At 31.8% G+C, this 27,595-nt stretch overlaps 3 protein-coding genes across 9 annotated transcripts; 2 read left to right on the top strand and 1 right to left on the bottom strand.

Annotated features, from left to right (window-relative positions):
• Positions 1-360: 360 nt before the first annotated feature.
• LOC127071824 (frizzled-4) lies at positions 361-23,436 on the top strand. Of its 3 annotated transcripts, XM_051011550.1 has the most exons (8): positions 362-943; positions 1,314-2,303; positions 4,178-4,339; positions 5,771-6,014; positions 6,417-6,663; positions 6,941-7,178; positions 18,773-18,966; positions 22,384-23,436. In XM_051011550.1, exons 3-8 carry the CDS (start codon positions 4,179-4,181, stop codon positions 23,169-23,171), a joined length of 1,872 nt encoding a protein of 623 aa, XP_050867507.1. In that variant the 5' UTR covers positions 362-943; positions 1,314-2,303; position 4,178; the 3' UTR covers positions 23,172-23,436. The 3 variants fall into 3 exon arrangements, with proteins under 3 accessions (XP_050867506.1, XP_050867505.1, XP_050867507.1); XM_051011549.1 differs by having other exon boundaries at positions 361-518; positions 1,314-4,339; XM_051011548.1 differs by having other exon boundaries at positions 361-943; positions 1,314-4,339.
• On the top strand, positions 857-1,640 carry LOC127071913 (V-type proton ATPase subunit D-like). Its single transcript, XM_051011725.1, has 2 exons — positions 857-943; positions 1,314-1,640. The coding sequence occupies exons 1-2, from the start codon at positions 857-859 to the stop codon at positions 1,638-1,640; spliced, it is 414 nt and encodes a 137-aa protein (XP_050867682.1).
• On the bottom strand, positions 22,288-27,595 carry LOC127071823 (recQ-mediated genome instability protein 1-like). 5 transcript variants are annotated; one of them, XR_007785238.1, is made up of 9 exons: positions 27,339-27,595; positions 27,012-27,155; positions 26,708-26,911; positions 26,448-26,605; positions 25,549-26,374; positions 25,159-25,467; positions 24,985-25,080; positions 23,216-24,893; positions 22,288-23,097 (listed from the first exon to the last, which is right to left on the bottom strand). XR_007785238.1 is itself a non-coding variant. In XM_051011545.1 (8 exons), the coding sequence occupies exons 1-8, from the start codon at positions 27,450-27,452 to the stop codon at positions 24,738-24,740; spliced, it is 2,007 nt and encodes a 668-aa protein (XP_050867502.1). In that variant the 5' UTR covers positions 27,453-27,595; the 3' UTR covers positions 22,288-24,737. The 5 variants fall into 5 exon arrangements, 3 of the variants coding, with proteins under 3 accessions (XP_050867502.1, XP_050867503.1, XP_050867504.1); XR_007785239.1 differs by having other exon boundaries at positions 22,288-23,063; XM_051011545.1 differs by having other exon boundaries at positions 22,288-24,893.

Below are 27,595 nucleotides of genomic sequence, written 5' to 3'. Positions count from 1 at the left end.
ATATCGAATTAGTTTTCTTTTGTATTACCATGAATAAACGATGAAATTTTCTCTTCAATACTTAAATAATTTATATTTTCGATAATTTTATAATTATTTAAACAATATTAAGATATACACAAAAGTATAATAAATTAATATTTAAACAATAATACATCCGGTTAAACATTGAACGAATAAAATTGACAACAAAATTAAATTTTGAACTTGCAGTTGTTGCATTCATCTAATATCAACAAAAAAGAATTTTTTACCGACTTTGATAATGTATTGTGCAATAGGGTTCATATTTTGTCCACATCTGTCGCTTAAGTCACATTCTTCAAAAGTAATACATAATAAACAGCCTTAATCTTTTTGGACCAATGAGAGATTATAATAATAATAGAAAAAAAAAGACGCAGTATAGGAAATATAATAATGTCAAATATAATAAGTATAGAAAAAATAAATTCTAATTCGTTTAAAATATTGGTAAAAACAGATAAGCAAACCTTGTTATTTGACAATTTGAAAAAGTGAGTAATAAAAATTATAATAACATTCATTAGAAACAAATATGATTGAGGGAACACGAATTTTTGCTACTAATGGATCACAAACTATAATTAGAAATCGTTTGAATTCGGCGGAAAAAAGTTATATGCTTTTAAAAAAAAAATCTGATACTTTGTTGATTCAGTTTAAAGAGGTATTATTTGAATTATTCGAAAAGAAGTCTTCACTAACAGAGGTTATGGGGGAAGCTTCATTTTCTTTAGCCGAAGTTAATTATATAACTGGTAATATAAATCATTTAATATTGGAATCAGTAAATAAAGCTACAATTAAAACATTAAAACGAAAAGAAATTATCATGGGTGTTAATATTGAAACTTATGAATATTATGAGGAAGGTTTAGATCCTTTTCTTTATACTGGTTTAGCTAGAGGAAGACAACAGGTATTAAATTATTATCTTTATTTTTTTATAAATAAAAAAAAGAGAAATATATAACTTTGTATAACATATATGTGTGTGTGTGTGTGTATATAAATATCACACACACGCGCGCGCGCGCGCACACACACATACACACATAATATTAAATTTTACGAAAAAATATCAATTTATATAATTTATATTTTATATAAACGTAAATATAATTTTATTTAATAAATTGATATTTTATTTATATAACATATAATATTAAATTAATATTAATTTAATTATTGAATTATTATATTATTAATAATTATTTAATCAATAAATTAATATAATATTAAATCTTACATACATATAAATATATATATATATTTGTTTATATTGATAGGTGATGAAGGTGAAAAATAATTATCGAAAAGCACTAAAGCTTTTAATTAAATTAGCATCCTTACAATCTAGTTTTATAATATTGGAGGAACATTTAAAAGCGACCAATTGCCGTGTTAATGCACTTCGTTACATTATAATACCACGATTACATACTATTTTAACATACATCGCCTCCGAATTAGATGAACGTGAGAGAGAGGAAATTTATAGATTAAAAAAAGCACGAACTCGTAAAAACATGATGCCAAAAATAATAAGAAAATTATCACCGATCCAATATATAAACGTAGTAATAGATGACACTGATCAAGATTTACTTTTCTAAACATTACTTTTCTTAACAACGAGACTCCACTTCCACTTAAACATTTACTATAAAAAATATTTACCGAATCGAATAATGAATCTTGAAGAGAAGGAATATAAAAACGACAATGAAAACGATCGATCAAAATAGATCTACATATTTAAGAATCCATATTGCAACAGTACCTTGCATACTTACCTTCTTCGTAAACATTAAATATAAAAAAAAAATATATATATCCAATAAAATTACCATAATAACAAATCCCATAGGAATCGCGAAGTATTAAGAAATTCGATTTTTTTGAAAGACGTGGAAAGGACGACGAAAAAAAAGAAAAGAAAAGAAAAGAAAAAGAAAAGAAAAAGAAAAGAAAAAAAAAGAAAAAGAAAAGAAGAAATATATTGAATACATTGTTGTTATTGGAAGAATAAGAGGGTAAAAAAGAAGAAGAAGAAGAGTTGAAGAGACAGGCACATGGAATTTTTCACGTTGCCTCCGATGAAACGAGTTACGAAAGATTTCTCTACTGGATAGGAGGGAGTTCTTCTCCTCGTTTCGGAAGCTCCTACACTTGGAAGACTTTCTTGGACCAGCAGAAAGGACTTTAGGAGGGTCGTGAGGAGAAGCAACCCAGGCTGCTCTCTCATTATCATATCCCAGTGTTTGGCGGCGGTTAAGGTTGGCTTTATGGGGCTGTATTTTCTTCGTATAATTGGGCTTCGCGCTCCGGTGCCTCTTTCTCCATCTCGTCTTCTCTCATCGTCTTTTTCGTTTCTCTTACTCTCTGTTACTGCATCTTTTCTCTCTCTCTCTCTCTTTTCTGTCTGCCGTGTATATGCCACAGTGCCTCGAGCATTTATTATACTTCGACCAGCAACCATCTCTCTCTCTCTTTCTCTCTGTCTGTCTTTCTTTCTTTCTCTTTTTCTTTCTCTCTTTCTCTCTATTTTTCTGTAACCTTTTTTTTCTCTATTTTTATTTCCATTTCCTTCTTCCCTTTCTTTTTTCTTTCTTTCTTTCTTTCTTTCTTTCTTTCTTTCTTTCTTTCTTTCTTTCTCTGCTTTTTGTAATTTATTATCATTTATTGTCGTCTAAATAATAACGACCCGTTCAAAGAATCATTTTATCATTTTTCATTTATTCGTTTATTTTATTTTCTTTTTTTCTTTCTTTCTTTCTTTTTTTTTTTTTATTTCATCTGTTCTTACTACGACATAAAAGAAAAATGTAAAGATACGAACAAAGATGGATTATTAATGTTGTTTGTTTCAATTGATTTTGAAATATAGATTTGGATTTGTCAATGAGATAAAATGATTGCTACTGGTTTCAATCGTTTTTATAAAAATTTTTATATTAAATGTTTTTTTCTTTTAAAGAAATTTTCAAGATCAGGAACACGTTACATAGAAATTTTTTTTTGAAAATCAAGTTTTTTTATACGATTTTATCAGTTGCATCGTCACGGCACGTGGCATTAGAGTGGGGTGACAAAGATGAAGTTCGTGAAGAGGGGGGAAGTAAACAGATGCCGCCACTGGCGATCGTAGCGACGCTCCTTGGCAGGATAACGAAAGTCAGTATTACGAGAACCCCGGTAGAGAGTGGTTGTTTTTCTCCGTGACTTCATTAAAATTGACACGCGCTTTTCACGAATTCGTTTTGTTCACAAACTCGCATTGTTTATCGTTTCTTTTAAACGATTCAGTGATTTTTTTTTTCTTTTTTGAATAGTTATGTCAAAGAATTTACAGTGAACTTATGAAGAAACGATCGATATGCGTATATATCGATAAATCGTCGATAAAATTAATGGCGAAAATAAAGGACGATTTACACGAGAATGTGTGATTAATTTCTCAACAATTCATCGACGATTTTTTATAAACACGTAGAATGTAAAAAAGAAGAAATCAAGAAAATATTATATTTGTTCAGTAGGAATTGTTCAATTGAATTGTTCGTTTGAAAATTTCGAGAGTGATCGTTGTAACGTATTTCGTATTCGAGATTTTTTCGATTTCCAAAGAAATCCTATTTCTTTTTTTTTTAACGTTGGCACGTATGTACAGTGTTAGAATTATAAACGGAAATGTAAACGAAAATACGCGGTAGAAAAGAGTGTGGAAAGGGTGGCGGGTAAGAAAAATCATCAGACGAAGGCGCCTCGGATCGGTGAATGTAAACAAAAAGACGTGAGACAGCATGCCGACGAATCGTTAAAAAAAAAAATAAAAAATAAAAAACAAGAAAAAAAAAAGATAAAACCGAGTCCAAGGAAAATTGAACGGATAAAAGTGGCCGTTCTATCTTTCCCTCTCTCTTTTTTTTTTTTATTTTTTTATTTTATTATTCTTTTATGACCAACGAAAATGTCGTGAAATTATAAAAAAGAAAAAACAAAACGAAGAGAGAGAGAGAGAGAGAGAGAGAGAGAGAGAGAGAGAGAGAAGATACGAAGTTGTCCATAGTAAAAAGTATTTTTGTAGAGAAAAAAAAAAACTTGATTAGAGAAAAATGTGGTGGTTCTTGTTATTGATATTCTTGCAAAGGATGCAACACGTTCGTGGTGCGTGCGAGCCCATAAGGATAGAAATGTGTCGTGGTTTGGGTTACAACGTGACCGCCATGCCGAATTTGGTGGGCCACGAGATTCAAGGAGACGCCGACTTCACCCTACAAACGTTTAGCCCGTTGATTCAGTACGGATGCAGGTGAGAACAGTGTTTCTCAAACTCTAATATTTAATCATTTCTAATAATACTATACAAATATAATGATTATTATAATATATGACTTCTGATAACACTATAATACGTTTTTATTTTATTTACATTTGTTTTGTTTGGTTACTTGTTCTTTTCTCTCTTTTATTTATTTATTTATTTATTTATTTATTAATGATGTGTTTTGTAAAATAACTCGTCGATGTAATTATAATATAACATAAAGCTGTAAGTGTAAATAATTAAATGTTGGATTTGCATCAGTTATATCACGTATTGGTATTTCTTTTTTTTATAAATAGTAAATGTTTATTAAAAATATTGATGGAATGTTTAAAAATAGTCAGCATATATTTTTTATTTATTTTTTGCTCATTACTTTCTTTCTTTTTCTTTTCCTTTTCTTTTCTTTTCTTTTCTTTTTTGTTATTTTTTATCTTTTCGATTTATCTTCAAATTTTAAATCTAAAAAATCGAAACTTTTGAGGATACACCATAATAACGTATATACATTAAAAAAAAAAAATGATGTATCTATATATTTATTTTGTTATTTTATTCTCATTGTTATACTATAGTATAATTATAATTTTATGTATCCATAGAAAGAGTATATTAATTACGTATACGTTTTCAAAGAGCACGTGAATTTGAGAATCACTGACCCAAACAATTTCGTTTATCTCAACACACATTGTTGACCGGCCATTATATACAAAAAGTAATTGGTTTAACCGGCTGTATTCGTATAATTAAATTAAAATTATATTGTTAAACGATTATTAAAAATTCCATAAAATTAATAATATATCAAAATTAATCAAACACGGTCTAACGTTAATCTAAACATAGCAAACGATATCGTGATTATATAAATTGTAGCATTTATACACACGAGCATGTAATCTCAACAATGTATTAAAAAATCTATTTCGTTTATTTTAAAAATCTAAATCTACAAATATATATATAAAATATAGATAGCTATATCTCTAAGTTATACAGTACTATCTCGAACACACACACACACATATACATTTGAATATAAGAAGTATAAAGTAGAGATATATATAGAAAGCTTAAAAGTCCTCGCAGAAGGGGGCACATTTTGAAGATAAGCAAGTTTAATATGTAACCAGTGCGAGCAGCTGAAAGATAAAATAATCAGAATAGCGAGGGGATGATATGTACCTTTATGAATTTGTAAAACGATACGAGAAAAAGATTTTCTTTGGTTTATAGTATTTTAAAAAATTTTGTCTTTTTTTTTTTTTTTTAGTTTTTTAATTCTTTTCTTGTATGCAAACTGAACTCAGTATTTTGTTTTTAGGTTTAGTAATTTTTCTTTTTGAAGATTATAATATAATTAATAATCAAACGAAGTATGATTTATAAAATATTATATATCGATGGTTACAGTGCTCAACTTCATTTATTCCTTTGCTCGGTATACGCACCAATGTGTACAGAAAAGGTACCATCACCGATCGGTCCTTGCAGAGGTTTATGCGAACAAGTTAGAGCTAGATGCTTTCCAGTTCTTCAAGGTTTTGGTTTTCCTTGGCCAGCAGCTTTAAATTGTTCCAAATTTCCACCGGTGAACAATCATCAACATATGTGTATGGAAGGACCAGGTGAACCAGGTCCTGCTAATCCTATCCAGGTAATTTTGAGTTTAAACATGAACTCTAACACGAGATATTAATTATAAGAAACCTTTGTAGAAGATAGTAAAAGAGTGATCATTGAAAGACTGAATGATATAAAACAAGAATAAGTTTTATAAAAATATTTTTTGTTCTTTTTCTTTTTCAATTTTGTATTATTCTATTTGGAAATATTGAATGAATTTTTGTAAGTATTATCAGTGAAAAATGTTTCACAAATGACTATTTTTTTCTTCGCAAATATACTCTTCTAAATGCTTCCAATTTTTCAATGGTCATACTATATGATATTTCTCTTTTTTTTTTTTCCAAATAAATAAATGATAATTTCGTTGATAGATAAAAAAAAAAAAGACAAAACAACACTACGATTCTACAAGTACAGATTTTCTTTGTAGGCAGTCGGTGCCGGTGGTGGACCTTGGGGCTGTTCGTGGTACGCCAAGTCTGGCTTATACGTGTTTCTAAATCGTTCTGGAAGATGCGCAGCAGCTTGCGATGCAGATATACTTTGGTCGCAAAAGGATAAGAAAGCTACGGAAGCTTGGATGGCAGCATTTGCTACGGTTTGCCTGATTTCCGTCACTATTGCGATCTTATCATTGTTGAAGCCAAGAAAACAATCTACTGTTATGAGTACAGCTGGTAAGAAGGTTGAAGAAATTTTATTACAAAATTCTATTAAAAAATGTTGTTAAATTTCTTTCTAAAAGAAAGAGAAAGAAAAAGAAAAAAAAAGAAATTTATTATTTATTTATTCATACTTTGATAAGGGGGTAAATATGTATATAACTGGGATACGAGAATACATTTACACACACACACACATTTGTATTAATTAAGAATAAGATTCTTTGCAAGATGTCTCCATTAAAGATAATCTAATCTTTCTAATCTAATTGAAGATATCTCTTATTTACAGAGAAAGCAATTACATGTCTCGCCGTTTGTCATGGGATCGTTGCAGTAGGTTACGTGATTCGATTAGCTGCTGGCAGATTGACCGTAGCTTGTACCCCTGCAATTCCGTTACATCCCCAAGATCAAGTGGTTATATCTCAACATCAACAACAATATCTGACCCAGGATGGATTAGCTAATCCTTATTGCGCTGTTATCTTTCTCTTGTTATATTATTTTGGGAATGCTGCTATCGTATGGTGAGTTTACTCTTACGCTGTGATATTCTGTATACCTACACACATATATATATATATAAAAAAGAAAAAACTATAAAGAACTGTAACAAATTGAAGAATGACGTGACAAAGTCGGGTCGGATGACATGTACATATTATTTTACATCGGTAGAAAAATTCCTGAAGGGAGATTTCTTCGTGTAGAATCTTGGGCATTGGATACCCACTAACTCGAATGAATGAAAGGTTCCCCTCTTCGTAAATACGAACCTGCTCGAAGACAAGAAAAAAAGAAAAAGAAAAAGTGTCAGTGAGATGGGGGAGAGAAAGAGTAAGAAAGAAAGAAAGAAAGAGAAAGAGAGAGATTTACTTCCTGGTAATAAGATCGTCGAAGCTACAAAAATCAGTAGAAAAAGGGTGTGTGTGCATTTGGAAAAGGGCTTGGACTCTTCCGCAGAGTTTATGTATGCTGGTGTTGCACACTTGGCATGTAAGAGTGTGAGGAACGTTCAAGATTGGTGGTAAAGGGAAAGAAGGGATAACAATCTGGCAACAGTGTTGACTCCCCTCGTGCCGCTAACGAGCCTCCAACTCCCATCTCGTCTCATCTCGTCCCGTTTATACTGTGAGTCTCGTCTTACTGGATATAACGGGTGACCGTGTAAAAACCTCTCGAAAGCATTTCCGCCTCTCGGTTTAACGTTGAAACCGTGTCTCGTTAAAAATTTCTTGAGATTCTCTCAAACGTTCTTTCTCAAACGTAAAACGTGATCTTTAAACGTTTGATTTAATTACGTGTGTGTGTGTATACATTATAATGGAAGTTAAAGGAGAGAATGATAAGATTATTATACGAGCACTGAGTATAATCCAATAGGAATTTTGATCGGACTTTAAAAAGTAAATTAAATTACTGTTATATAGTACTACGCTCTCTATCGAAACATACGATTGTTCCTCTACCTACGTGCATGTTAAAATACATTTGGATAATTTTCATATACATAAGTATGTATATACATATATACATATATAATAATAAAAAAGGAAAAAACAATTATGCGAGATCATTGAATCAGAGACGGGAAGTTTTCAAAGCGGTCGGTAGGAAGCCGATCAAACGATCCGAAAAGTCTGCCTTAACGAACGGCCCTTTTGTGCATAACTACACATATACACACACGCATATATATATATATATATATATATATATATATACACTTTGCTTACCCTTGATCCTAATTTTGAATTCGGCAATTGTTGCCGGGTGATTTACATATGGCGGAATTCGAGAATACCGGCTGTGAAGTGAGGAAGAATGGAAAAAAAGAGATGAAAGAAAGAACGGAGAAGGGATGAGGGAGGAAGGGAGTGAAGGAAAGGTCTGAAGGAGGGCTAAGAAGAATGGTGCCATGAGTATAAGCGTGTGTGATGGGTTGTGTACATGGTTAGTCTAACGCGTGTGTGTAGTGTACGCGTGGAAAGATTGGAGAGAGGGATGGAGGGTGGAGGAAGGGAGGGTGGTTTAGAGAAGGGGAAACTGTGTAGGGAAGAACGAAGGAAAAGGAAGGAAGAGAAGAAGTAGAAAGAGTAGGAGAGAGAAGGCGGGACAATGCATAGAAGTGCTATTGAGTCCATGGGATGTGGTTCGTGGCTTCGTGTCCGTAGGGCGCGATATTTATCGGCTCTTTCGATGTAAATTATGGCTGTACACTATGTACTTCGGTGCACTGGCCCATTGCCTTCCACGATGGAACCCATCTATACTACTCGTGCATATATATATATATATATATATATATATATATATAAAATATATACGTATATACCTTATATATGTAGTTCGTATCCAAAGGTACGATCGAGAGTCTACGTATGTAAGAGAGTTTCACGCTCAGGGTCGTTCACTGGCATGAGAAAGGCATGGATTACTTTTTTCCCCTGCCTCTTTCTTTCTTTCTTTCTTTCTTTTTTTCTTTTTTCATTTCTTTTCTGTTATTTTCTTAATTCTTTTTTTTTTTTTTATGAATCACCTCCTCGTTAAAGAAGGGACGTTAAAACAAGTAATACTAGTTTTAATGTAAAACATTAATATATCTCGACTCTCGTTACGATTGTATTTATATCATAACTTCCCATTTCATTAAAATCCAATTTCCGAATGATAAAAGGAATAATAAGAAATGAAAGAGAAAAATCAATAAGTGCTAAGTTTCTACGCCAATGAGGAACGGTGCGACGACGAAGGGTCCAAAAGTTGGATGTTTCGAGACGTGAGTACCTACGATGCCGAGGTAGACCGGCAGTGTCGCCCTTTGTGCCTTTCCCTTCTCACCCCTCACCTTTCTCCCTGGTCCCTCACCCCGTCAAAACCTCTTCCTCGCCCTCTCACCATTCTACCATTTCTTCTTTTTCGGTTTCTCTCACAGCGTAGTCTTCTTCTCTCGTGTATCTCTCGGTACTCCTCCACCAGGTTCTTCGGCGTCTTCATGGGCGTCTCAGGAACAAGGAAAAAAGGATAAAGTCGTGGAAGAGGACGGGTCCGAGAGAGAGCTGATCCATCATCTCTGCTCCCCGGTGCTCCATCGCGACTCGAACCTGCTGTCCGAGTTCCCTCCTACCTACCTACTATGTTCGTCTGTTCCTTCGTTCGTTTGCCTGCTTACTTGCTTGCTTGTTCGTTCGTTTACCTACCTACCTACCTATCTACCTATCTACCTACCTACCTACCTACCTACCTACCTACCTACCTACCTAGCGTCCCTCCCGCCTGCAGGCTTTGTCCCTTAAGCTCTCTCTCCCTCTCTTTCTCATCGGTAGACGGGCTTAAGAGGATCCGGATCCGAGAATTCCTCGATAATTTATCCGAGATAAGGGGTCCTACAACGAGCGCGCAGCCTCTTCAAGCTCAGGCTCTCCCTTTACCTGTTCTCGATAACGAGCCAAACTCATGGTCCCGATCTTATGGCTGATCGTACCAGACACCACACCAATGTATACTCTATCCTTCGTTCTCATCGTTCTACCCACACGTATCTTCCTAAACACGATTGCCTTTTCATTCGGAGCAGCTAACCTTTTTCTCGTCAGAATAGAAATAATTATGGTCGGGGGAGATTTTTGTGTACTAGTAGTAGTAGGTGCTAAGGGTTCGGAAGGTTAAAGGTGTACTCTTTTCTCTTGGTAATCTCTTATCTCCTCTCGTTTCCCTTTTTCTTTATCCTTCTATTTTATTTTTTTTTCTCTTTCGTTTCTTTCACCCCCTTATTGCATCGTAGAAACTTCAGGTTGATTCTTCTTCTTCTTCTTTTTTCCTTCCTTCCTTTTTTTATTCTTTTTTTTTTCTTTTCTTTTAAGACCATTAAAGTTAGAATCTTCAAGATTTTCTGTCGTAGTTCTGCTTGGAAAGTCGATGTCCCTGATACCGATCAATAACGTCCGCTTTGTTATTTAAAACATTGCCTTCCCTTTTAAGAGATCATATCTTTTTTCGTAGAAATCAGAAATTGTTCTCAAATGGGGTAATAGTGTGGGTGGTATCGATATTGGTACTGGTTCGAAAAGGTAGACCTGTTTTCTTGTATCTTTATCATTATCTTTATCTTCACTTTTACTTTTTTTTTCTTTTTAGAGACTTCAGTTAGATCCTTTTCAAACCATTAAGTACGGATCTTATAAGATCTCGAGTTACAGTTTTCAGTTGAAATGTAACGGGATTTTTGTTCCTAATGTCTTTTGTTCTTTACGCTTCTAAATGCATTATCATCTTTTCGCAAGGCTTCTAATCTTTCTTTTTCTTTTTTTTTTGTTTTGTTTAAATCGAAATAGTAGATGATATTGATCTGCTTATTCGCAAGATTGAAAGTGAATTGACTTTTTTTATCTTCAGAAACTTCGATTAGATCTCTTTCAAATTATTAAGTTGACCCTGCATAATCTCCAGTTTGTTTTTTTCGAAGAATAGATAATCTTCGTCGGAACACGCTTCGTTACTTCCATTTCTAACACATTGCCCATTCACAATGATCTAATCTTCTTATCCTAAGAATAGAAATATTTATGAATGACATGGTAATGCTGAAAAGTTACAAGTGAATTCCATTCAAATCATTAAGTTCGCTCAAGTATAATTTCCAGTTTAAGTTTTCTTTGAAAAAATAGACGATATTTCTTAAACATGTTTCGTTAGTTTCACTTTTAACGCATTCCCGATGATTTGATCTTGTTAGCGTAGGAATAGAAATATTTATGAATGACACGATAATGCTGATTGGTAAAGTTACAAATGAACTAGCATTCTTATCTATCTATCTATTCATCTTTCTCTTTCTTTCTTTTGTAGAAAGTTTCAGTTAGATTTCTTTCGAACCGCTAAGTGGATCCTGCAATATCTCAGGAGTCTTAGTTTAGTTCGAAAAGTGGATGGATGGGCCAACGGAAGGTTCGCGAGGAGAAGGACGAGTTAACAACTCGTTAACTAACAAAACAAACACGATGCGACTAGTGCCCCTTTCATCTCATCTCGTTGATTATATACCTCGCGGCAGGCCGTGTACGACGACGACGACGTCGACGACGGATTCTCCCTGAGGATCATTGCTCGCTACAAAGTCGTTGCATTTTTTTAGACTTTCCTTTTTATTTTTCTTCTTTCTTTTTTCTTTTTTTTATATGTGTATATATATACATATATATATTCCATGGAATTCCACACATATATCATCCACCTTTTTCTTTTCTAAATAATCTAAATTATTCATTTCTCGCGTTTGATCGCTATCTTGCTGAACTCGTTCGAATAATATATATATATATATATTTATTTATTTATATATACAAATATTTCTAATTATCTTTCAAAATTTGTATCCTAACTTTGTGTTAAAATCTCAAGTTGGACGATAGTTTTATTCGCCGATAAGAAATCCACCGTTTCGTTTTACAGAAACACATATTTCGGACTAAAGTAAAAATAAAAATAAAGATAAAAATGAGAATAAAGAGAAAAAGAAAAAAGAGAGGCGGAAAGAAATCTGTTCGGTCGGCACGAAGGCTCGTAAAATCGAATCTTCTCGGCGAGAGTACGCTCCGGTATTTTGCTTCGAAATTCTAGCGTTAGTATGGCGTTCTCGAGAGGTACGGTTTCCTTCGCCGAGCTTTGTGGAAATGAATCGCGCGAAGCTGTGCCGCACTTAGAGTCAAGTCGTAAAATTCATCGGCCCATGTTGGAACTTCGACTTGAAAACTGGTCCGCACGAAACGACTTCGACGTGGCAGCTCGATCGTTTGTGTATTTTCTCGTATGTGTTCCTCACGACAACGACAACGACAACGACAATGACTTCTACTATGAATACTATTGCTATTACTATTACTACTACTACTACTACTACTACTACTACTACTACTACGATAAAAGAGAAAGAGAAAAAAAAAATAAAGGATTTCCATCTTTTGCCTCTTGGCAGTTCCACGTTGTTACCTCTCTCGTTTGCCTTACGATTGGGCTACGCCCTACCCCTTAAGGAGCTTCTTCCCAAAGAAGTATAATTTCTTATCTTAACATATGCACAACCGCATATTTTCTTCGCGTGCGAACGCGTAAGACATGCCTCGTGTACATAAGTGTATTCAACCCGGGGAACCAGTTTTCGAATAACATTTCTTTTTTTTTTCTTCTTTTCTTTTTCCTTTTCTCTCTTTTTTTTTTTCAACATCCCTTTGAAATTTACGAATATTGTGAATTCATTCATAAATATTTAACAGGGTCGGTCAAAAGTTCCTAGGTTATATTAATAGTCAATTACTACTATTCTTGAGACCTTCTTAACCTAATTTGTTTTTCTTTCTTTTTTTTGTCCCCTTTTCCCCTTTCTTTTTTCTTTTTTTTTTATATAAGTTTTCTATAGAAACTTTTTTATAATCTGAGCAAAAAAACTTGTCTAAAGAGTCGGGAGAAAGAGTAATTGAATTTTGAAATCATTTAGAAACTTTTGACACTGTAAGTCAAAGCTTTGTTCTTAATCATACAACTTTTTTTGTTTTATAAAATAGGATTTTTATAATCAGAATTTTACGATTAGGTCCATAGAATAGGAATTTCGTTCTTTTTTTTTTTTTTATATTTCAAGCGATTATTTACTTATTTATAGTAAGTATGATGGATTTTTTGTTCGGACAGAACGAGTTTGGATTCTTGCCAAATTATTTTCTAACTCCATTAACTCAACCGTGTTGAAAATTATTGAGTTGATATATATAGAATGGAAATTTGTTTCCTTCTTTTTTCTCTTTCTGAAAATAATTATTTACTTATTTCTAATAGAGATACTTAATCGATTTTTTTTTTTCTTATAAATAATAACGAATCTGGATTCTAGTCAAATTACATACTAACTTCATTAACTGATCAATTTCAGCAATAATCGAATCGTTAGAAATATTTTTGTAGAATCAAACGGTATTTTTTTTTAACGAGATATTAAATTTCTAATAAAAATTCTTAGATTCACAATTTTACATAACTATTACGACGATATAACAGAAATTTTGCTTAATTTGTTGATTTTTATATTGCAAGCAATTATTTGCTTATTCCTGATAGATGTGATAAATTTTTTGTAAGACGTATAACGAGCTTGAATTCTGGTCAAATTATGTTATAACTCCATTAACTCGGCTATGTAGAAAAAAAAAAAGAGAGAAAGAGAGAAGAGTAGAGCAGAGTAGAGAAGAAAAGAGAAAGAAAGAAAGAAAGAAATAGGGTGAGATTCTAAGGGATTGGTAGAAAAAAAAAAGAAAAGAAAAGGAGACACCGAGACAACCGTGGTCGCGCGACAAAAGTCACTTTTCTCGTGTTCGTCGTATCGTTGTTCCACACACTTGCTAACTTTCTTCCGCGTACTGTGTTCTCTGTTGGAGGAAAAGCAAAAACTTGTTCGACGAATCTCGCTGATGAATGGATCTGGGCCGCGACGCACGCGCTTCTTCTTTTAGCGCGCATGCGCAGCTCGCTAAGCATCCCCGGCGCGCACTTAAGCGGCCCGGGCACTTTTCAAATATTCGAAAAAACTTTATCCTTTTTATTCGCTCTCGTGTCGAACAAATGCTAAAATAAATTTATCTCGTCTTTTTTTTTCTTTTCTTTTTTTTTTACGATAAATATAGAATGAATCCGTTTTGTTTTCTTTCTTTTTTCTTTTTATTATTAATCAAATTATTTAGGTAGATATATTTTTTTTCTGATATATATATACACGAATATACATGATATATACATATAATATAATATATGTACTTATAAAAAAATAAGAATATTATATACATATATTTATTTATTTATTTATTTTTGTTTTTTTTTTTAATAAAAATTAATATTTTTTATGTAATAATAAAATTCAAGGAAAATGTAAGTCGTGTCGTAGACTGCAAACTAAGGATTCTGAAAAACATCGTATGCACGTGGCTACCGTTCGTTTGGTTTCTATAAATAAGGACGAGCAAACACTCGAGAAACCAGAAGGTTGACTCTCGGTTTCCTGGACGTTCACATGATGTAGGTACATGGTAAATTATGAAAGTTTTCGCAGTATTAATGCGTTTCTGACTTTGAACAAACATTGACTATATTTTGTTAGATTTCGTCACTAAAATATACGATCACATTAGCTTTGATCTTGAAATTTATCTTGAAACTTGAAACTTCAGAATGAAATGATGATTTTATAAAAAAGTATCGTTGTTATTAAAAATAATAACAAACTTTAGAAATCATTAACAAGATATTTCTTATAAGGATTAATATTATTAATAATTATTCATTATATGTATGTAACTTAATCGATAAATCTCAAAAAAAGAAAAATTTAGATTTATTTTTTATTACTCAGATTAATTTTATTGAATCTTCGAACCAATTCAGAATCAAAGAATCAAGCATAACTTCGAGTATCATTAATAAGATATTTCTCATGACAATGATAGTCATCATGGTTAATTATTATTACATGAAAATAATAGATATGACAGATAGACAGACAGACAAACAGACAGACAGACAGACATGTTCGCATGAACTTTTTTATCATAAAAAGAATTCAACGAGAATCCAAATGAATTTCTCCATTGATCCACGATCAAGCACAACGATAATAACAACAATTTCGAATATGATTAATACGACGTTTCATAGGACACCGTAACCAATAATGATCAGGCTGGTTAACTAGATATTATTCTATGAAATAACAGCTGTTACACGTAGACAAGTTCGCGTAGTATCTTTTTATCATAAAAAAAAAAAGTTCGACGAGAATCCAAATGAATTTCTCCATTGATCCACGATCAAGCACAACAATAATAATAACAACAACTTCGAATATGATTAATACGACGTTTCATAGGACATTGTAACCAATAATGATCAGGCTGGTTAGCTAGATATTATTATACAAAATTACAGATGTTTGACGCGAAGACAAGTTCGTAAAAATTGTTCATTCTGTAAAAGTCAATAAGAGAGATAGATAGACAGAAAGAAAGAAAGAAAGAAAGAAAGAATCTTGATGAATCTCTGCATTGTAACTTTGGATCGATCAAGTATCAAACCTAACGTATAATTAATCATTATCCAGAGAGCGTTCGAAAAGATTCCATAGGACGTAGGTAGGCGTACCGATATTTGAGCCTTTCCCTTGGCTGTTCATTGGATACGTTCTCGTGTTGCTTGGTTCAAAGATAGCCGTCGATCTCATGCAATAACTCGACCAATAACCCGATCGATAAACCGGCCCTCTCCTCAATTATTCCAGGGAAAGGAAATTACGTAGACGAGAAATTGCGGTGGGGACGGGTAGAAAGGGGGGTGTGGTCAAGCAATAATTATCGGCAAATTACCGTATGTTTGTTTTACAGACTCTGGATGATATACAAGACGATATACAGAGGAGCTCGACACGGCTATAAGCCGCGGGCTATGCGCGAGATCGCGGAACTCCTCTCTTTCTCTCTTTCATTCCTTCACTCACTCACTCACTCACTCACTCTCAGGATACACGCCTACTTGACCTTCAAACTTCCTCCAGTAATATGGTTACTCTGATTTTTCTCTTTTTTTTCCCCCTTCTTGTTTTAATTTTTGTTTCTTTTTCTTTCTTTTTTTTTTCTTCTTCCTCTTCTTTTCATACCCTCGCCATAAATGTATCGTGACTATTTCATGCTCCGATATATTACACGTTTTGTAATTTATTTCTTTATTTATTTATTTTATTGTTTTTTTTTTTTTGATTAGAGAAAGATACAAATTACATGTTATAATAAATTTTATATATTAATTGTCCAAGATGATTGAGATTACAAATTGTAATTAATTTTAAATGATATGGATATGTAAATTCGTAATGATACCAATTATAAATCGTACTTTTGGAGGATACGTAAGGAAAGGAAAAAATCTGGAAAAAAATGTTCCTCGTATTTCTGTAAGATGCCTATATAGAAAGTATTAAAAAAGATACATATATATATATATATATATATATATATATATATATATATATATATACTCATTATATTTTAGAAAAAAATTTATGGAAAATATAGTTAGATAAACGCTTGGAGAGATTTTAAAGATAATTAAATGTTTTCTTTTTAATTTATTAAAACCGGAATAACGTGTATAATCGAGTTATTTAATTTTTTTTTCTTAACAACGACGTTTCTTTCCTGCGGGCAGCAATCTTACCGTCAACGAACACTTCGATTGTTCGCTTTCATTTTATTTATTTTTTTCTCTTTCTTTCTTTTTTTTTTTTTTAACGAAAAAATGAAAGACAGAGAAGGGGAGAGAGAGAAAAAAAAATACTTTTCCTCTTATCCGACGGACATCTGCGAGATGTTCGTGGATGATTTACGAGCGACGTTTCTACCTGCTCCGGCACGAATTTCTGGACGTAGTTGTGTATGTATGTGCGTACGTAATTACATCCTGAGACCGTCGAACAGCGATCAATCACATTTAATTAGTCTCCTTCCACCCGAGGTATCCTTACGGCTTTCAAAGATAAATCGAACCTGATCCTTCTCTTTTCTCGTAGATCCTTTAATAATATCTCTCTTTCTCTTTCTCTCTCTTTCTTTCTTTGCTTTCGATAGGAAATATTCATTAACAAAATATTCAATTTTGTTCTTTTTTTGTTTTATATATCTATTAAATGCAAGGTTAATCGTAAAAAATTAAAAAAAAAAAGAAAAGAACAAGATATCTAATCCAACTATTTTAATCTAATATTTGTGAAAGCGCCGAACTGATATTTTAATCATGACTACTTTCATTCGACGAGTTTTATAAATAAGCGCGTAGTTAATTACTTATATATGTCGTATTATTTATAACTAGCACGATTGTATTTATAAGATCTACACACACACATATACACCTGTATATAGTATTAAAAAAAATTCTAAATCCAGAAGATCTAATCTTCAAGTTTTTATCATATAAAAAAAAAAGAAATTACTTCTCATCGCAAATATATCTCTTAATTAAAATTTTCGATCGACAAACTTTGGTATATTGCAGTAAACCGATCGATCATTCATCGGAAGTCGATCCACAAAAGATAAATTTAAAAACGATTGATCGATCGGTCGGTCGATCAAGAGAGAGAGAGAGAGAAAGAGAGAAGCGTTCGACGATCTCGTTGAAACGAGGTGAAGAGAGAATCTTAAATAATCTCACCAAGAGTGTGAAGAAGAACAGGAAGGTCGTTGTAAGAGGCAAGAATAAACGAGCAAAGGGAGAATATTATAGTCTGGAGAAGGTGAACATAGAGAGTTAGGGGTGGTGGTTCGGGAGTGGGGTGGAAATAAGTGGAAGGGGAGAACAGGGAAGAAAGAAGACTGGTAAAAGTATTTGCGTCTCGTTTGACCCGTTCACTGATTTTCGATCTCGTCAAAGCATCTCGCGTGATTAATTAGTCGACGTTCTTGGTACGACTCTTTGAAAGGTCCGTCTCAAACGAAACTGGTTGAGAAAAAAAGAAAAGAAAAGAAAAGAAAAGAGAGGAGAGGAGAGGCAAACGATGCTTGGCGTTAGGGTTATCTCGTAACCGCAATTGGTTTTCTACCGTCGATGTGTCGAGAGAAAGAGAGAGAGAGAAGAGAAGAGAAAGGAGTCCAAGAGAAAAGGGTGAAGAAGCGTGCAACGAAAACAGTCTTGGATTGAGAGAGTCCCACCTGCTTGTGAACGATCAACGAATGTATAAAGACACGCACCTACCTCCAATACGAACTTGTTCGATCTTACATGGCTCGAACCATGGATCGATCATTGTTCCTCTGGGCACTAAATCAATGGTTCTCATATATTTTATTATTAATCATGTAACGTTGCTTTTGTAACATGTATTTAGAATTAGCTTAGTGTATGGTAATACGTTATTTATAAATAATTTATATATATATATATATATATAGTACTTATTAATAATTATTATTGCTACGTAGCATATAAATCAAAAGAAATAATAAGAGTATTCTAAACCGACGAATCGATGTAAACTTAACGACCGACGTTAATCTTGGATATAAAATAATAATTTATATTCTTTACAAAGGTGGGTCATCGTCTGTGCATGGTGGTGCATAGTCGCGAGAAAATGGTCGCGAACAGCAGGTAATTGCAAGGAGGATAGTTTCGGTCTACAGCAGGGATTCTCAACCGTGGGAGCGGTTGCAGCATGGGGACTTCCAGCTGCTCATACGATCGCTGTTTTGGTCACTAGGGATGTCGATGCCGATGAGCTAACGGGTAAGTTACAAATATATATTTCGGTATGATATTTTCTCGTATAAGAATATTAATATGTAAAAAAGTTATCTTTTATATACTTGCTTTCGTACGTTCCGATTTAGGTGAATCCAAGCGTGACTGGTTCTTTCAATCGTACTTTGAACTACGATGAAGTAGTACACATCCGCCCACGTTTCTTATAACTTTCTCGATCTCTCTATGAATCTTATGAACCCACGTGAACGTGTCGCTACGTAACCAAATCCGACATGCTTTAAGATTCGATATGAACTCGAAAATATTTGTAAATTTATCTAAGTTTCTTATCCCATAAGAAACATAACGGACGAGTATCAAAAACGAGTATCAATAAATATCTATACGTCATAATTCGATTTTACAATCGAAAATAGAAAATACCAATTTAGATCAGATTTGAATAATTAAGTAATTCGTATACGCTCGAAATTTCCAAATTCGTTCTTCATACTCTAAGATATTGAACACGATGGTCTCAATATAGATTTTACGATCGAGGAAAATGAAAGAAGGAAGAAAATAAAAATTAGATAATTTTCAACTTTTCTTTCTTAATCATTAATCACGTAAATAACGTATAATCGAGTTATTATATAAATCTGTACGACGTTAATCCGCCATGTTGACGAACTTGTATGAACGATATTTTGCGCGATGAAGAAAACATCGAAAGAAAAGAAAAGAAAAAAGAAAAAGACTTGTGAATTAAAAAAGAAGAAACAAACGCTTGCAACTTTCTTTGTGTTTCTTAACAAAATTGAAATAAATAAATAAATAAATAATTTACAATCGAATGCTCGAAATCTATATAAGATTGTTTTGTGTTCATGCACAACGAGAGGAGAGACTTCGAGGCAAGGCAACGTGAAATCGGTTGCGGTTAGCGAGGGCTCCTCTTTCTCTCTCCCCGGTAGGAGAGGCGACATTCAATGCAAATACCTTTGGACCCGCTCTGCAACTTTTCACTGTCCTCCGCTAAGATCAAAAGCTACTTCGACTCCATTTTTATCTCTTACCTACTAGCAAAGACGATGGTGTTTAGTTTCGCCATACAATATCTACTTAATACATACATATATCAATGGATACATACTTATTCTTCTATTTAACAATACAAATTAAATAATAATAATAATAATAATAATAATAATAATAATAATAATAGTAATAATAGTAATGATAATGATAATAATACTAATAATTAATTATCATATTATTATAATCATAACGTCGAGTAAAACTTAATAATTATTTTTTAAATTCAATGTATAATTACACGAAGATCAAAACTTTGCTATAGTATAATAAAAAAGCAATTTAGATGAATCGAGTCTGATAAAAACGTGAGAGTAGGTACTACTAAGGAAACGTTTATATATGTAAATACATATAAGAATGAGTTAGTAGAATGTATGTGTATATGTATGAAAAAGAGAGAGAGAGAGAGAGAGAGAGAGAGAGAGAGAGAGAGAGAGAAAGAGAGAGAGAGAGAGAGAGAGAGAGAAGGAATACATACGCATGTTCTCTTGGCTCTTCTCGAAGTACGATCTCGTTGACCACCGCTCGTGCCTCGCAAACGAGATTGTTCTTCGAAGATAGCGAGCGACGTTTAAAGGCCAATTTATCGAGCCTGTCTATCGACGAACGAGCCTTGCCTTGGCTTACCCTCGAGAAAATATATATCTGACGAATCTTCTTCTCCTTATATTTCCAATCGAAAATTCTCTCACGATTGATAACAATGAAACATTCAAAGTATACCGTCCGTCGTAATCCTGGATTTTAATAGAACGATTAAAAAAAGATAATAAAATAAAATTAAAAAAAGAGGGAAGGAGAACGTAGCAAATGATATAATAAAATCGTACGTAAGATATGTACATTATTTTGCATTCACGAGTTCATTCATCATCATCATCGCTATCGTTATCATCAACAATAACATCATTATCCATCATAATCGTGAACTCTAATGGAATGATAAAGAAATGAAAAATAATAAGAAAGGGAAAAAAGAGAGCTAGAAAAAATAGCACAGCTAATGATATAATAAAATCGTACGTGAAATATGTACATTCTTTTGCATTCATAAATTTATTCGTCGTCATCATCATCATCATCATCATCATCATCATCATCATCATCATCATCATCATCATCATCATCATCATCATCATCATCATTTTTCAAGTCTAAGAAATATTTAACTCTGGTCAGGGACGTGGAATGCCAAAGGAATTTTTATTTTAACAAGGGACTCTAAATCTTTCGCATTCCGTACGATGAAAGAAACGAAGATGGAAAGATCGTGAGAGAAAAAGAGAAAGAAAAAGAAAGAGAGAGAGAGAGAGAAAGAGAAGGGTGATTTTTCAGAAGAGAAGCATCCTACACTACTAACCAGATAAACTTGCCGAAAAAATAAGTGTCAGATAAGAGATTCAGTACCGTTATTTTGTGTCCGTTACATCTTTTACAGTATCACTACGTAATATACATACGACATGACATACACACACATTTACATACATACATAAGTATCTATCATTGTTGAAGATAAATGTAATAACGAAGTGCCAAGAGATAAACGCGTTTACTGATATATTAAGTGAGTTCTCGTCTCGAGAGGTGAGAAACTTACTTTCGATCTCGACCGGTTGAGAAGGGTGAATAATCGTGAATCGTGAATCTTTCTCTCTTTCTCGGACAGCCGTCTCGCGATAATGAGGAGGAGCATCGTGAACAAGATAAAGATCTACGCTGGCATTACTTGTCCTAGCCGTCCAACAGACACGCTCTCACGTTCGATACATTCGAGAAAATATCACGAACGAATTATAATTAGATGAAGAAAATAATTGTTTTTTTTTTCTTTTTCTTTTTCTTTTATCGTTATTGTTATTTCTTATTATTTCTTATTTATAAATTTACGATTTTTCTTTTATGATAATAACGATATAATATGGTGCATCATTGGGTGAATATCAAAACATTATACATAAGTACAACATTAAAAATTTGGTATATTCCGTTTAAAAAAAGAAGATCAAGAAAAAAGAAGTTCTATGTCTGAAATAGGATAGAAAAAAAAAAAACGCTTATTTGCGATTCTGATTTCGTTGTGAAGTATTTCGTTCGTGGATAAAAAAGAAAGTTGTCGAATATAAAAACACAAATAGTTTATTTATTTGTACTTCTTTTTAATATGACAAAATATGTTTTTTTCTTTTCTACGTTTTTCAAATAATTGTTTCATAAAGAGATGTGAAATGAGAGAGTAGGGAGTGCAATAAAATGCTCAGGTTTACTTACCATTATTCTAATTTCACGATAACACATATTTCATTCATGGATAATATAAAACAACAAATTATTTGTTCGTTCGCATCTATGTTTCAGGAAGTTGCTTCGTAGGACAACAAAATGCCCGATCTCTTTTGGTTCTCGTATTAATACCACAATTCGTTTATCTATGTCTGGGTACAACGTTCCTTCTTGTCGGTATAACGTCTCTTTTATTACCAAGGCCATTGGTCACACCAAGCTCCGTTGTAAACGCACTTCAACAACAACAACATCAACAACAACAACAACAACTACAACAACAACAACATCCCAATCCATTGATCAGACAAAGAGATTCGTCAAAGTCACCGGGTGAAATACATAGGAGACATAAAATTTTGTTAACTAGAGTCGGTCTCTTTGCTACATTTTATGCAGTGACAATGTTTTGTTTAACCAGTACAACCTTTTACGAATGGTGGGGTCGTGAAAGATGGCTCAGAGCACCAGAACCATCGAGTTCACCCAGAGTACCGTCGAAACCTCTCGTTCAGTTTTTCGTTCTTCGATTAGTAGCTTCTTTAGGAAGTGGCATAGTTACAGCTGCTTGGATTTGGTGGCCTAATTTAATGAACGTTTGGAGACGTTTACCACCTTGCAAACAACCACCTCACAAGTGTCATCCTCATGGAGTACCTGTACCCGTAGTACATTGTTTCAATCCGGGTTCTACAAGTCCAACGCCACATCAAATTCATCATCTCGGCCATTTGGCTCCACCGCAGCATTCACTTCTACATCAACATCAAATCGTTAGTAATTCGTCGTCTAGTAGTCATAGAAGTCATAAGAAACATAGGAAACATAGAAAGTATCATAGTGGTAGCGAAACACAAGTATAAATATTTTTATATTATGGATAATGAAATTGATAAACTGTATGTACCTATTTTTTAATCTTTGCCATAATAGTTGTTTTTCTTTGTAAAGACTGTACGTTGACGAATGTACTATATTATTCGCTCTTTTAGGATCTAAATAAGCGAATTTAGTTTTTCTCTGTGTCATTTAATTTTTACAAGGAGAATGCATAGGAGATGATGATGATAATGATGCATGAGAGGCTGTATAACATATCGTAATATTACGAATCTGATGTGTATTTTATTTATTTGGCAAAATGAAAATTTGTGCTTCGAGTACAGAAACGATGCTGTGAATAGTTTAAGTAGATTTTGATTATTTGAAATACTTCTAATTTTCACATATCAAGTATATAAATAAGCTTTTAGAGTTTTTCTTAATTTATATAATTTAGAAACTTTTTTTTTATTTTTTTTTTATTTTTTTTTTAGAAAACCTCATAAAGATACGTAAAAATAACTCAGTCAATTTTCAATAATTTCTTTCTTTACGTAAGTCGAATATAAAAACATACGAAAATAATCAATAAATAATTGTATGTATGTGTGTATATGTATATATGAAAGATGTTATTTTTAAAAAATATTTTTAACTCATATATACCTAAAATACGTAATTTGTTACATATATATTATTCACATTATAATGTGTTTAAATAAGTTCAACAATTAAGTCAATCATTATCTATTACGTGCCACTTCTTTTTTAATTCCATACACGATACTACTTATAACGTAATAACGTAAATTAGAACTTAATTAGATTTAATGTAGTTCAATAATATCGTTTGAACCTGATTTGCGTCAAGCGCAAGCGCATTTTTATAGTAATAAAAAAGCTTTTGTATAAAATACAATGATAAATAATTAAGTACATTTATAATAAACAATGAAAATATATAAAAAAAAAATTGATTAATTGAGAGCATAAAAATTTTTAATTTAGCCTTTTTTTAGATTCGTAAAATGAAATAAAAAAAAAAGAAGAAAAAAAAAATAATTTTATTGTTTTCGTTGCTCAAACTTGAATTTAGATTCTACGCCATTGAAGAGCAAGGTGTGATTGCCCTGTACCGTAGCACAATGCCCGTCGCTTTCACATAATCAGGGTGTGGTATTCACGAGAGTGCACAACCATTACAGAAGATTTAAAAAAAAAAAAGAAAAGAAAAGAAAAGAAAAAACTTGAAAATGAATGCACACTGCTCCCTTTAATTTTCTCTCTTTCGAGTTTTAAATTGGAGCATCTTGGCTTTCTTACATGGGCCAATATTTAAAGCAATAAGGAGTATATTACTCTTTCACTCATTCTCTCTCTAAACAGTTTATTTATTTATTTAACAAAAATAAATAATTAAAACATAAAAAAATAAAATCGTAGATTGTAATGCAATTAAAATGTTATCATTTTTTTAATAAACTCAACTATGATTTATCTGTAATAAGAAAAAATGTAAAAAGCTTGTTATAATACTATATAAAAATTAGGATATAATGACTATATAAAGCACATTTTTTGTTAAATAATACTTGAAATAGAATTTTCTATATCTTTAGTGCCTTCAGTCTTTTATCAATTAATTCCTTTTGTTGATCAGTTAATGACCTAATATTTACAACTTTTGCTTTTTGATCTGGCTTTAATTCCAATTCTAATAAAGCATCTAATTGTTTCAATTTTTGTTCTGCATTACGACAAGCCTAAAATATTATTAAGATATATATCTATATAGATAAAATATATAATAAACAATATGCGTGACAAAATATCATTAACATATCTTAAATTTACCATTCTTAATTCATGTTCTATATCACTATTGATTTTTGCGAGTTTTCTTTTTTGGGAAAATTCTTTAACGCTAAACCCAAGAAATCTTTCTATAATCTGAAAAAATATATATATATATAAAAATATACTAATGTAAATATATTAAAATTTTGCTTCTAAATATATGTAATATACCTCGGAAGCAACAGAAACATCTATAGCTGCAGTTTTATCAGAAATTGTTCCTTCTAATTGCCAATAAGAATTTTTTCTAGATAATTTTCCAAATGTAGTAAACTGTCCCCGAACAGTTTTAAACGTTATTTCTTTTACCGTTTCTTCAATTATGTCACAAATGAAATCACAAATTTTCACTGGTATTTCTTCTTGTACATTTTTTGTTTTCATAAAGTCCGAGATTTTTTGTACACCTTTTTCTTGATTTGATGTTTCTTTGATACAACGTATTTTTGATGAATTAACAGTTGGTGGTGATATCAATGCCTACAATATAGATATTATATAAATATTTTTATATACTATTGCATATTAATATTTATTGAAAATATTCATATTAAGTCGTACTGCGGATCTTTTAATTCCAATTTCTATTTTCTGATCAACTTGAGCTCTAGATGATGTTGCATTACTACTGATGCTACTTGTCTTAAGTTTTGATGTTTCAAAAGAATTTTTGTTTTTTGTGGAATCTGTTGTGGAATGTTTTGAATCTGGAATATTCTGTGAGAATGATCTAGTTGGTTGATCATTTCTTTTTATATCAAGTTCTTTTTTTTTTGATAGTGTATCATTCTTTTCTAGTACTTCTAACATGTTAATATCATCAAAATCAAAATCATCCTCTGGAAAATACGTATCAGATTGTTCTTTATTACTTTTTTTTCCAGTTGAGCATTTCAATGTGTTGTATTTATCTTTTACTACTACTATATCATCTCCCATACTATTACCATTATCTTCTTTAGGTAAAACTCGAAAAGGTTTTACTAAATTCTTTTTTTCTCTATCTGTATTTCCATTATTACTAGATGTAGATGAGGTAGATGCAATAAATTGATCTTCATCCATCATTTCTAATAACTCATCATCCATATCAACAATTTCAATCATATTGTTCTCTTCATTTTTGTTAACTGTATTTTTTGGATGAACAAAATTTTGTTGTTTAATGTTTCTTGTACTAGATAAATTATTTTGTATATTTATAGTATGTGATGTGTTGTCTATATTTTGTACACTATCTGTCTCCTGACTTAGTTGTTCAATTCGCGTAACTTCCTCCAAATTTACTTCAAAATCATCTTCAAAAAAATCATTTGTAATAGGTGATTTCTTATTATGAATCTCTTGGTTTTTATCGTTATAAGGATCTGGATTTTCTGCAAAGTTTCTATAATATTCAAATGCAAAAAATTATCAATATAAATAATACATTTCCATAAATTACTATTTGAAAAACTTACAAAGCTCGAGCTAACACATTTTCTAATGCATTAGTGATGGATAAACTTTCTACTTCTCCACCAATTTCTCTAAATTTACCTTCTTCTAATAAAATAATACCTCTTCTGCATTTTATAGGACCGATAATCATTACTTTATATCCAGGTAATAATGTATCCTATTGAATTGTAATATTAATCTTTATAAATAAATATAATTATTTAAAACTAAAATATATTATAGTATCTATAATAAAATCATATTTACAAAAATATATTACATGTAGGGATGAAATAGTTTTATATTCTATAGCACTAATATCTTGAATACCATCTGTTAGATGTAATAGAAGCATCCTCTTTGTTTTAGGCTCCCACATCTGAGGTTTATTATTTTCTGTTGCTTCTATGTTAACGTTTGAAACATTACGAATCTGTTCTAACTGCTTATATTTTGAAGTTGATATGTCATACATTGTGTTCATCTATATTAATATTAGAAAATAAAATAAATGACACACACACACATACATATATATATATATATATAAAGTAATTCTATATATAAAATTTTGATTAATATACCTGAAGGATATAAGTTCCAGGTAACACTGTACATATTTGTTGATTAAGATTTCTTGGTAAACATCCATTATCATTATTAATCTCACGTAAATCACTTAATTGCCATTGTGTTCTCACAAATTTTAATATTTCATTATATACTATCTACAGTGAAACATAACCATAAAATGAAATATAAACTTGTATGATGATCATAATGTTAAAAAATGTTCACTATTATTATGATTTTATTTATCTGAATAAATAAATTAACAAACTTTAAAATTCACATTAAATTAGAAGAAAACAAAAAAAAAAGATTTAAAACATTATATTACCATTACTTACAGTATCATTTTCTGAAGTAAAATATTCTATACAATCTCTTAACCATATTTCATTCATAGAATATGATTCTGATTTTAATGTGTTTTTAACTCGTTTTACGAGATCTTCATTCATTGTTTACTATTTTGATAATAAAATTTGTTAAAACATTATATAGTACTAATCATCGTTATTTATATTTGAATGTATGTATATAAACTGAAGCGTTATTTGTATATGCAGAGATATACTTTGAAATAAATAACCTCAAAATTCAG

This window comes from Vespula vulgaris, chromosome 23 (assembly GCF_905475345.1).
Source record: "Vespula vulgaris chromosome 23, iyVesVulg1.1, whole genome shotgun sequence".
In the NCBI taxonomy this organism is placed as follows: Eukaryota; Metazoa; Arthropoda; class Insecta; order Hymenoptera; family Vespidae; genus Vespula; species Vespula vulgaris.
Note: the sequence above shows the minus strand (reverse complement) of the source record. Positions and strands in the feature narration are given on the sequence as shown.